At 36.3% G+C, this 11,790-nt stretch overlaps 1 protein-coding gene across 1 annotated transcript; it reads right to left on the reverse strand.

Moving 5' to 3' along the window:
• Nucleotides 1–3,501: 3,501 nt before the first annotated feature.
• Nucleotides 3,502–5,496, reverse strand: LOC129759851 (acyl-CoA Delta-9 desaturase-like). The gene is made up of 3 exons (XM_055757390.1): nucleotides 4,741–5,496; nucleotides 4,457–4,680; nucleotides 3,502–4,381 (listed from the first exon to the last, which is right to left on the reverse strand). Exons 1-3 carry the CDS (start codon nucleotides 5,157–5,159, stop codon nucleotides 4,305–4,307), a joined length of 720 nt encoding a protein of 239 aa, XP_055613365.1. The 5' UTR covers nucleotides 5,160–5,496; the 3' UTR covers nucleotides 3,502–4,304.
• Between the last annotated feature and the right edge of the window lie 6,294 nt (nucleotides 5,497–11,790).

The raw sequence follows: 11,790 nt of genomic DNA on the forward strand, positions 1-11,790 counted from the left end.
ACCGAATGTGGGTATGATTTCGTTGTGAAATTATTTAAGCTTAAAAAACATAGCTTTGAATTTTACAAACCAGAATTTGGGAAGTGTTATTGTAAGTTTAAATATTGATCTCAATTTGTTTAGCTATGGCTGAAAAAATATTTTAACTTTTTAAGTCTATAATTTTTCTTTTCGCATAGGTTTTGTGTTTCAATTCTATTAACTTTGTTTCTCTTATGTTTATATCATTATATTCATACAGAAAATATTATTCAAGCTCAATCATTGATATTTGAAAGAATACCCATAAAAACTAACGTAGATTTTATATGGAAATTAATTAAAGCTTTGATCGATAAAATGACATTTGCCTATGTATTTTTTATATAATTGCTGGTATATAAACATTATCTCCTTTCTTGATATTGAACAATTATTGGTTTTAAATTGAATTGCTTTATTATGTTTGTAATTATTCAAAATTTGACAAATAAGACCTATCGGTATATTACGCTCGCCTTTATCGAAAGCTCGCTCTCTGGTACAAAGCTCTCGCGAAAAAGTTTTGATCTCTTAAGATATGCTTTTTGTTTATCGATAGAAGCGCCGTCATTTGATAGCGGGCGATAGCAGAAACATTTCATTCGGGAAATCAACCGACCATTACAGGGTGGTCCGAAACAAGATATGTAAGATATAAGTTAAATTCTTTTTTTAAAATTTGAATCTAACTTATTCTCTCGAATATTTATCTTTTCCTTGTAATTTGAAATTGCTTCCCAAAAACTAGCGATCTTTCAAAAGTGGTGCAACCTAACAAACTTTTTGTCCAGTAAAAGTTTATACTTCCTTGCAGCCGTTAGATTTAATTTTAATTTTTTTCTTATTTCCACTACTCTGAAGGCTTGATAGTTCGTAAAGAAGATCATTAATCATACCACTTTATACTGTAGAATAAAAAAGAATTCTTTCTATTAAATTTGACATTCATAATCAGCGATTTTTTACCCCAGCCCCAACCCGTTTCTTATTGCAAATGGTGTTGTAAAGCGTATTCGAGTATTTTCCCGGGATTTTCATCCTTTTGGACGATTCATACTTTAAAGCAGAAATAATAATCGTTCATATACGGTATGTTTTATCTTTCAACCATTCCCCATCGATTCCACCATGTTATAAACAATAGTTATGTCGCCTTGTTGAGTTATAGACGAAATAAGATTTTTCCACGTTCATTTTCATGAAAACTATAAAGGGGCCTATTAGGACGGGATGAATATTGGCTGAATATTAACTACATACAGTGCCGCTATTCGCAAGACTGTCCCGTATGCATTTTCATCATTTTTCAGTGTATCTAAACATCGTTCTAATACAGTTAGTTCTTCAATCTAGACTGGGAACTTTAATAACTTTGTTCTCAACATATATGAAAAAACACGCGTAAGACATATTGGATTGATTTTTCTTATTATATATTTGCAGCCAAGATGCTTTGCTGTTTCGAAATAAGCATTAATTCAATTTGTATTCATAGACTTTCTTAAAAGATTATCGATCGATTCGAAAAAATGAAGGTACAGGTTGTCAGATTCATGGAACGTTGTTATTTATATTATTTTAGACCTATTCAATTCTTATGATAAACTTACGTTATCTAACATAATTTAAAACTTATTTTCATCAGTAAACAACTAGTGAAGCAAATAATATAGCGCAGATAGATGGAATCAAACGATCAACTTCAAAGAATAGCCAAATATGGGACAGCTTTGCGGGTACATTTAATAAGCATGCGAAATATACTCGCAAGGCTGTCACATCATCATTTTCTCCTCTGCAGCAGCAAATTTCAAAGCAAAAAAAAAAAAAACAATGAACGAAATTTTACAACAAATATCTTTATATCTGTGAAGAAAGAAAAAGAAAAGGTAAAGTTTCAACCGAGAAATCCACGAAAGTTTATAAAAACCATTAAAACCGTTTTTCTCGTTTCGTTATTTTTGCATATGGGACAGACTTGCCGGCAGCGGCAGTACACAAAGCTCTTGATTTTCATGAAGAACAAAGTATATTAAAAGCAGATTTGTAGGCAAAACTCTACCACAAAAATGTTAACTAGCATAACGGTTTGAAAGGGAGAAGTTTCAGAAGAAGAACTGCAGTGAAAATTAACGATTATTCTAGTAACTAATTTGGATTGAAAAAAAAAATCGTAAAAAAATGGAAAACGGTAAAAATGATTGAAAGTTTGTTTATCTGTGTGTGTCTCTGTGTGTCAATTAAAAATGTACACCATCTTGAATATTTTATATTATCTACAGGTGTTTCGACATTCCTGTGTGCTAGCAACCGATTGAACATCCTTGAATATTCAATTTAATGATAAAATTTCTTGAAGATACCTGGATTCGAACCCAATACGACTGGCCAACTGAACCAAACTCGGGGCATCTTAACCGCTCTACCAACTCAGCTCGACGCTTTAAATCTTATTAACATGACAACAAATGTGATTATGAATAATTAACACACTAATATTGGGCCCGTAAAGTGTTAAATATTCAATTTTCACCGTCAGTGCCAATGTATTCCAAAACCACAGTCGTCAAACAATTGCTGAGTTTTATTTGCTCCGTTTATACCCCCAACAATTACAGCCGATCGTTTACCACCGGCTTAACACTTATAATTATCGACTTTACGAGCACTCGCAAATTGATACAGAAAAATAAAACGGTGGACATCGCATTGAGTTCATTCATACCTACTGTTACTGTACCTCCTTTGAAAGTGATCAGTGCTGTGTACATTTCCAATTAGTTCAGGTTGTATCGGCTCACAACTGAGAAGGCGCAGACAAAATGTAAACAGTAATAATTCGTCTGTGGCTTTTGTCTGCGGTCTCCACGTCAGGGGGAGATGTGAGGTTGGTGGCCCTTCGATATTAAAAGATCTATTCAATCCACTCAATCCGATGATCGAAGCCGGCACTTTGCTTTGTTGTTACTCGAGCGCATGCGGTGAACTTCACCTGGACCTGTTAGGTCAAATTCAAACAAATGTCAAACTGCATGCATGTAGGATAAATCACAAAGCCGCTCGCCTACTTTGTGGGTCATCCTTTCAATCAGTTATCCTCACTGTCATCTTCTGCTCATGGTCTCTTGAATGATGGTAAGCACTTTTGCATGGTTGGCATTACCATGGACAATAACAACAACAACCATTATTATACATATTTAATCCTTCGCTAGAATCGCACCTTCAAGCAATCCTCACCACAAGTGTAGGAGTTAATCGACTGAATGCTTCAAGAGAGTGTGCAAAAACATCAAGAAACGACTCAATTGGGGTCAAACATCTTGAAGTTGCATCATACCAGTTGAAAGAGGGGTGTGTGACACTCATTTGCTTTTTACGATCGATTGGGATCACCAAGGGCTTTCGAAGCTTTGTCTATTAATAATTAAAAGTGACAGCACTTGATTGAAATGACATTTTCTTCTTTTCTACAGAAAACGAGGTGCCAATGAAGCGTGGTCAAAGGTATGTTCTCAGAAGTAGTTCTAATTGATATGATAAAATTAAAACCGAATTTTGTATGTCATTCTTTCGGAGCACTTAGGCAGTGCACTTTTCCTTTTCGGCCTGCACGAGTCAAGGTCACCGGGTTGTCCACACGCGGCCAAAAAATCGCCGTTAGCCCTCCTCCTCGACCGTTGGGTCTTTGAGCCCCAAGACCGATTTTTGTTTGCTTTAGTTAGTGCGAGACAAACCGGAGCTTTTGAATCGTTTTATCTCGTCTGTTTTTATCTTTTCTTTTCGTTTCCACCCGTTTACACTGAGCTTTTTTTGGTTTTTTTTCATATTTTTAGTGAGGGTTACACATAGTTGTGTAATGCTTCGCCGGAGATGAATGGTATACGCTGTGACCTCGAGAGTTTCGCTGTTCTGCTTCTACAGTTCCACACTTTGAAAAAAAAATCTTCGGCACTAGCACCGGCTGAATTTTGGTGGTGTTTTGTTTTATTTTTATTTCGGAAAAGTCAAATAATGTTTTGATTGTTTGAGTAAAACGTGACACTGAGTAGAGGTAGTCGAGCAGGTTTTTCGAAGTATTTGCAAATCAGTCAACTGGCGCTTTACAGTTCAGCCATGACCGTGTATCTGGCTCTATTTAGTTGATGAATATCTTCAACAGTTTGTTTTTCAATTGTACTTTAACAACCTGATTCGATGAGACTTAATTCTACAATTGGTTTCAATACTATACTTCAACACTTAAAAACTTTGCTAATGTTAAAATGAAATTCCAACGACTTTTAGTCGCGCTTTGGCTCTTCCGAATCTGAAACTTCCTTCAAATGCGCGATGGGTGTGGTGATGTGAGTTCCGTCACCTAAACATGACATCAGAAATAAAAATGGAAACTGATTAGTTGCGAAACAATTAAATCTTTTCGTTTGAACCTTACCGTATTTCTCGATCGTCCTCCGGACCAGTTCCTTTGAAGGTTCCTTCAAATCGTACGCCCAACCAATTTTGGCAAATAGATCCAACCAGAAGGTAGTCACATTGGTGGAATAGTTGCCCAGTTCGGCTGCCTTGTAGTCCCAGGGGAAGACGTGATGGTAGTTGTGCCAACCCTCGCCCATAGCGAGAATCGACACCAGCTTCGTTTCCACCGGCATCATTCGCCTGGAATGCATTAGTATTTTTTAATTTTGGAGAGCTTAGAGCAAATCTGAAACTACTTACTTATCATATGGTCTAGTCCCGTACATATGAGCGGCGCTGTTGACCAGCCACGTGAAGTTCAACGTCAAGCAATAGCGCAACAAACAATTGGCCAGGAAAGATAGGACAAAGTCCTCGCCAAAGAAGTACCACGGGATCAGCGATGGCAGCAGATAGGTGAACAGCGTCTTCAGCAGGACGAAATACTTCTGATGGAACTGGACCACGGGATCAGCCATGACGTCGCTCATATCGATCAGCCGTCCCTTTTTGATGCACTCCGGGTGTTTTCTCAGCAGCAGCCAACCCACGTGGGCGAAGAAGAAACCCCGGTTCGAATTGTGCGGGTCAGCATCCGTCTCCGAGTACTTGTGATGTATCCGGTGATCTCGGACCCAATCGAACAAACTGTTATGGCCAGCCATGCAGTAGCAACACATCAGGATTATCCGCAGCGGTAGTTTGGCTTTGTACGCTTTGTGAGTCCACAGCCGATGGGCACCCGCCGTGACCCCAAACCCGGCACATCCTCCCACAACGCAACCTGCAAAAGGGAAGGGTGATCTTTGTTTACATAAAGTTCATTCAAAAGATTTTTTTCGTCATCCGACCAGTTGATCTGATTGTGGAGAAACCCGTTTTGCAAAAATCAATCGCGAATCTCGCGCACGACGACGTTCCATCTGCATATGGTTGAGTAACAATTGAATGGCTCATCTATGTTAGGGAACGGTGTCAATTCGTTTTTTTGCTGCTTTTCAAGAGTTGATCGAACAAGATTGTTCCAAATGCAAAGAATCGGTATAAATAACATATTGTGTCGCCAGTCCAGCGCTGTAAAATCAGTTGAGCGACAATGGATTTTTCTCAGAGTAGGTAAGTTAAACCTAACGTCGGAAGTAGTGCGTTGGAATCGTACGGTGACCCGCCATCCAGCGCACTACTTCCGACGTTAGGTTTAACTTACCTACTCCGAGAAAAATCCATTGTCGCTCAACTGATTTTACAGTTTTTCCCTGTAACGACAATATTGGCGCGAGCGACCGTTACGTCGAAAACCGGATGGTTTGAAAGTTACGCATAAAGCATAAAGGTCACTTTCCATTAACATTATGTGATTCACAGAGAGGTTTATGTTCTTATTACTTACAAATCTTCGTTTGTTATGATCTGTGTAGTGTAAAACCTTTTGGCTTAAGAAGTTTTTATATCACAGTCAACACAAATTTGAAAACTCATAATTTTCAAAAACCACCATGAGTTCCTAAAAAAAGGCAATTGATTCGAAATATCTAATGGATTTTTTGAATAGCCAATATAATAAATTCTATTACTCAGGAAAAGGGCCTGAAACATTGATTTTTTAACCCCCGTTAAAAATACACAGTTGAATGCACATTGAATGCTTAAATATAAATCATTGATATTCAGATAACTCAAAAAGTTTTTTTTTTGGGTTACTCCATAAAATGAGCAAAAAACCATATAGGGGTTCCTGCAATATCGATTCTTATCACCTTTATTCGTTCATTCCCTTAGCTCAGCCTTCAAAATAATTTCATCAATATAATGAAGCGCTAAATATTGCCATTGTATTGTAGAAAATTTCATTTAACCTTCATCCGTCCCAGAAATTTTAACCCGTAAGAGTTTCTGGATTGTCAATTTGACACTCCTGACTAAAACCGATATATCTCTTGTTTCTCAACATTTGCATTGGCGTAATTTGGCTCTTTTACGCATCATTAGATTTAAAAAAATACGAAACACAGAATTTTTGACGAATTTTCAAAAGTAGCTGTTTTTTACTATCTTCAATTTGGAATTTCTCATATTTTTTAACATTTATAAATATTCAACTTACTCTCTGGCAAAGGTGGGGGCGATGGAAGGTGACACGTATCAGCGTGAAATTGCCTTCAACGAATTTTACTTTTTAGTTCGAAAAAACTCTCTTGTCAACTGGCAGCGCAAATGGGACGAGGATGACAAGGGTCGGTGGTTCCATTCGATTATCCCAAAGGTAAGCCTTAAACCATGGTTTAATAGATTGAACTTGAGTCGGGATTTTATTCGTATATTTTCCCGTCTCATGTCTAATCATTGTTCCTTAGACGCGGTACTCTATCGTTTTGATATTGCTGGCAGCAATTTGTGTAGTTGCGGCCAAGGTTACCACGACATCGAGCATATTGTTTGGTCGTGCGAGGTCCATTTTGTCGCTAGAACGAATTTCATAGACTCCCTTAGGGCCCGAGGAAAATCACCCTATGTTCCAGTGAGAGATGTGCTGGCAGTGATAGACTTGGACTACATGTTCGAAATATATCTTTTCCTTAAAGCTATTGATCTTCGTCTATAATTCTCTCTATTTTCATATTTCCCTATCTATTTTCTTTTCTTTAAAAAAAAAAGTGAACTAGAAGTAAGCAAACTATTGTAAAAAAACAAAATTAAAGCCTAAAGGTATGAGCCGTTTCAAATAAAGAATTTACAAAAAAAAAAAAAAAAATTCAACTTTGCGCTGGATTTTGAGTTTATTAACACAAATTTTCTGCAATAAATTTATATTCACCAGAAAACAATTTCATACCGGTTTTAGTGGTTTGCTGCGCTACTTAACAAAAATATAATTGTGCTCAACGTACAGCTTCTAACTTCAGCTTTCTTGGGCACTAAGTGCAATATTTTTTAGAATTTCGTCTTTTTCCGAAGCATTTTTCTTCGGATTATTTTTAGACTTTGAATACAGGGAATCTGAAGAGTTGTGGCTGAATATTGTCTGGAAAACATATTATTAGGGAGTTTTTTTTGGTCTGGGCTTTCAGGTTTTGTCCATATAAAAGTAATGATGCAAAATTAAAGATTTCAAAAATTCATTGAGTGCCCCAGAAGAATTCGGGATGCATCCGAATAAAGTTACAAGCCGCCAAAGGGTTAAATGTTTGATTTGTTTCCTTAGCGTGTAGAATTTGAAAATAAGGAATCAAAACAGGAACTGCCAACGGATTCGCATTTGCCGGTTCGCATCGCATCGCATTATTTTTTTAAAAATTGATTTTGAACTCTGTAATCAGTTTAAAAATCAATATCTAGATATTTATTCTGATCACTGATTCTATTTTCAATTCTGAAGTAAGCATTTATAAAAGATTTTCTTTATTTTCCATTTGTTTGTGTTTGAAAAATCCTTTTAAAACAGAAACAGTACTTTGATAACAAACATTTGAAATAAAAACGTTGAGTGCGAATTTTATATGTTTCTAAAAATTATTTCGAATAAAATGAACTTTCGAAGGGAATTTATTACTCTCTGATTTTTTCTATTATTATCCAGATATTCGTGTTTCAATTGTAAATTATACCACCAGATGAAATTATACGTGAATGTGAATTTTAGTTTTTGTGCATTCAATTATTTTGAGCTTTATTTTTAGTTCTGGATCCAAATTTTTACTTGTTGCCACATTTGAGTTTTCATCTGGTTTTTCAACTAAATATGTTTAATAATAGAGCTTATACTCAATGGCCATAAATAAACAAAAAAAAAGTCTTTTCATGATCCTGGTTTTGTTTGAAAAAAAAAAAGAATCTGGACCTAACTAAATGTTTTTTTTTCTATCTTTTCTGGATATTTGGTTCCAAAAAAATGATCCCTATACATCGTTTAAGGACCTTAACCTTAATATGCTGATATTTAAAATCAACTGTCATTTAAATTACATATGTCAGCCGATTAAAAAATATTAGTTGAAGAATCAATTGATAAAAGTTTTCAAGCCGCGCCATCTAACACGCTTTATAAGTAAATTCTAATATTATTATTGAACTGTTAATTTTATTCAGCAGAAGATAAGGTTTGCGAGTTGGCCTTTTTACTCTTAGAATATAAAATTTTGAATTAAGTACCAAATAAAAAGTATTTTCGTTGTCTAGTGTTATCAACGAAAGAGAATTGACAAGTTTCATGACAGTTTAGTATGGATGGAATGAAAACGATCTCAGTAAGCATCGCTCGCTATGTTCGAGGGACAAATGGTAACTTTTTTTTAACGTTGGAGCTGTTTATTGATGCAGATGAAAATGGAACAAAAAATCAACAAATCGAGCAAATTTTACGTGAAACTAGAAGGAAAATTAGGCTGAACACGTGGTGTAAACGTATTGAAATGAATGAAGTGCTTGAATCGTCTTAATTGTGGTTGTGGTGAAGTTTTTCCTTGTATGGTTCGAGAGCAAAAAAAGTCTCATGGCTTGGAAGATCGGACCTCCCCTGGGATTTTTCAGAAGGTATGTTGATCAACTGAAAAATGTTGTGAACGTTTTGTTTCATGTAGATCGTGTATGTTTAACTCATAAATCCGACGGAAACTTGACGCAAATCGCCATCCACCAATAACCCGACAAGAATAAGATAATCAATTTTGAAAACCGAACGACTTCACTCGACCAACGACAACAACTGCACAGTAGGTGATTTGAGAAAATGGCTAGACCAGAAAATTTGAATACTAAGCCTGAAAGCATTCCGTAACATACACATTTATTTGCATACTTTGTTGACTAAGACAAAATCTGGAATGTCTAATTATGTGAAACGATTTCAAGTCCGATGTAATGGAAACAAATTCCACTTTGAATTCGTAGCTGAGTAATGGAGCTTAGAAATCTGAAAAATCACACACCAACCTTCATATGTAGGAATAGTGAACTGCTGAATGAACAATTTGTCATTTGAACAGGCTGATGAGAAATTGTTTTAAACAATTTCTTACCTAATGAATGTTACTTCAATGGTAGGTACTGAAATTTGCATGTTTGAAAAGTATTTTTCCCTTCCTGATTAAAATTGAATGATACGCAATGTTTGATATACCTTGATTCGAACAATATGACTGTAAAGGTTTTTTTCTGCATCGAATGTTTCAAGTGCAACTGTTTGTAAAATAACTTATTAATTTTTCACATTTAATGAGTGTGTTTTTCATTGGAGATGGAGTAGAAAGAAATCACCATGACTTTTAAAAATTTTCACGCGATTGTTCGGAAATCGCCTGTTTGTGCCGGCCAATGAAAACAAACGAAAAGATTTTGGATCGACCTTGTTGTTCAGTTGAATTTTTAATTAGCCACTTCAACTAGGTAGGTGACTGGTGACGAAAAAAAGAATTGAGGAAGTGCTGATGATGATCGTGGCAGCACGTTTTAATGGACCCGTGGCTTGATAATAACGTTTTTGGGGTTAACGTGGTTATTTATTTTGGTTTTTTTCCCTATCAAATATCACAAAAATTGATCTGCCTTCTCAAAAATTTACTTATTGTTGTGATGTTCATGATTCAATAGAATTCTCTTACATTTTGTGGGTAAGTACAAGCTACAAAGCGTAACTAGCTAAACTGACTTTGGCAATAAACCATCCTGTCGAGAGTACTGTCGTAAGATTTACGTATCCAAGTGATGAAATGAGACACATTTGATTAATTACTCTCCTCGAGCAAGGTGAGCAATTAAAAAGATTCGCATATTGCTTGGTATTTTTAACGATTCTTCAAAGTACATTTTGTAACCGGGTCGATGTTATGCATGAAGCAGGAGAGCTAAACAGCAACAACAAACCAAAAAAAAACATAGACACATGTGCCGAAAAAGCTACAACTTCATGTTTAGACGTTGCATAAATCACCTTCCAATGTGTGTTTCTTCAAGTACCTCAACTTTTCGATCGTAAAATTCCTCCAAATTCGGCTTGTGATGCGGTTAGTTAGTTAGATCTCTTTTTCTGTCTCTTTCTCGTTATGTTGTTACTTTATCTGTCTCTAAATCATCATTACTCGGGGCTAAGGGTCAAACTGGCGTGAGGTAACGTGGTTTCACTTTTATTTTAGGAAGTGAGTACCTGGCTATTGCGACAAACCATCTAACGTCCATCGTGAACCGCCGTAGATGTGAATTTGGCTTTTGAAAGGGCAATAAAAATGAGAACTAACACTTCGGCTTGGATTTGAGTTCAAAATCGCCTCAGAAAAAAAGAAGTTATGTAATTTGAACCTTCAAGTTTCTCCGAAATTATTTCAAATGACGTTATTTCAAATTGAGAAAAGAATTAAAAATGTATTGTTTTAAATTCAGGCATTTTCAAATAAACTTTCAAATCAGAATGCATTATAGATTATAAAACAATCCGTCAAAAGCTGGTGTTTTACGAATTTCTTTTGTAACATTCAGCAAAATAAAAGTTTCGTTAATTTTCGTTAATGATTGATTTTCATGATTTTTTTTAATGCAATCGGCTTCACTTAAAGGGTGTTCCATTATGTCTAAGCCCGATTTCGATACAAACCCATTTCATTCCGGATAACGTCCGGATGCGCTCTGTGTATGGTGAGCTCCAGTTTTTATAATTTTCGTGAAAATGAGAAGCATTTCCCCCAAAAAGCGCAAAAAACTCGTGCACAAATGGTGCACTATTGATCCCTAACATTTTGCTGAGTCAGTTGGCGAAAGTTTAAGAAGTGAACATTGAAACGGGCCTTAAGGCGATTCGGAAGTATGGATACACCCACAAATTAGACTCTACTTCAATAATGAACTTCCTTGGGGGCGGAATTATCGGTATAAGATTCTACGCCGGACCGGCATTAACAAGCTTTCTAACAACTGGTATGTCCTCCCAGTGCAACCGCATTGCATATGTCTGAAAGAAACCAAATCAAAAATATCCCCACTGTACGGGATGGTCAAAGTATTGACGAGACGGAAACATCAATTTTACCGAAAAATTTGTTGAAAAGGCAATGGTTTAGCAAGCCATATGTGAGTGCGGCATGCTTCCCAAGCCGTTCATGACAACTGATACAATGGACACAGTTGTTTACGTCCGAGAGTGCCTGAACCGCAAGCATGATCAACCAATACTGTTTCGGCCGGAATTGGCACTCAATGGACACGATGGCTTGGTACAAATCCAACAAAGTCCAGATCGTACCGAAAGAGATGAATCCGCCAAATTGTCTTCAAGCGAGACCGATTGAAAATTCGTAAAAGACTGGAAAAAAGTGACCAAAATCG

This window comes from Uranotaenia lowii, unplaced genomic scaffold, assembly GCF_029784155.1.
Source record: "Uranotaenia lowii strain MFRU-FL unplaced genomic scaffold, ASM2978415v1 HiC_scaffold_292, whole genome shotgun sequence".
Taxonomy (NCBI): domain Eukaryota; kingdom Metazoa; phylum Arthropoda; class Insecta; order Diptera; family Culicidae; genus Uranotaenia; species Uranotaenia lowii.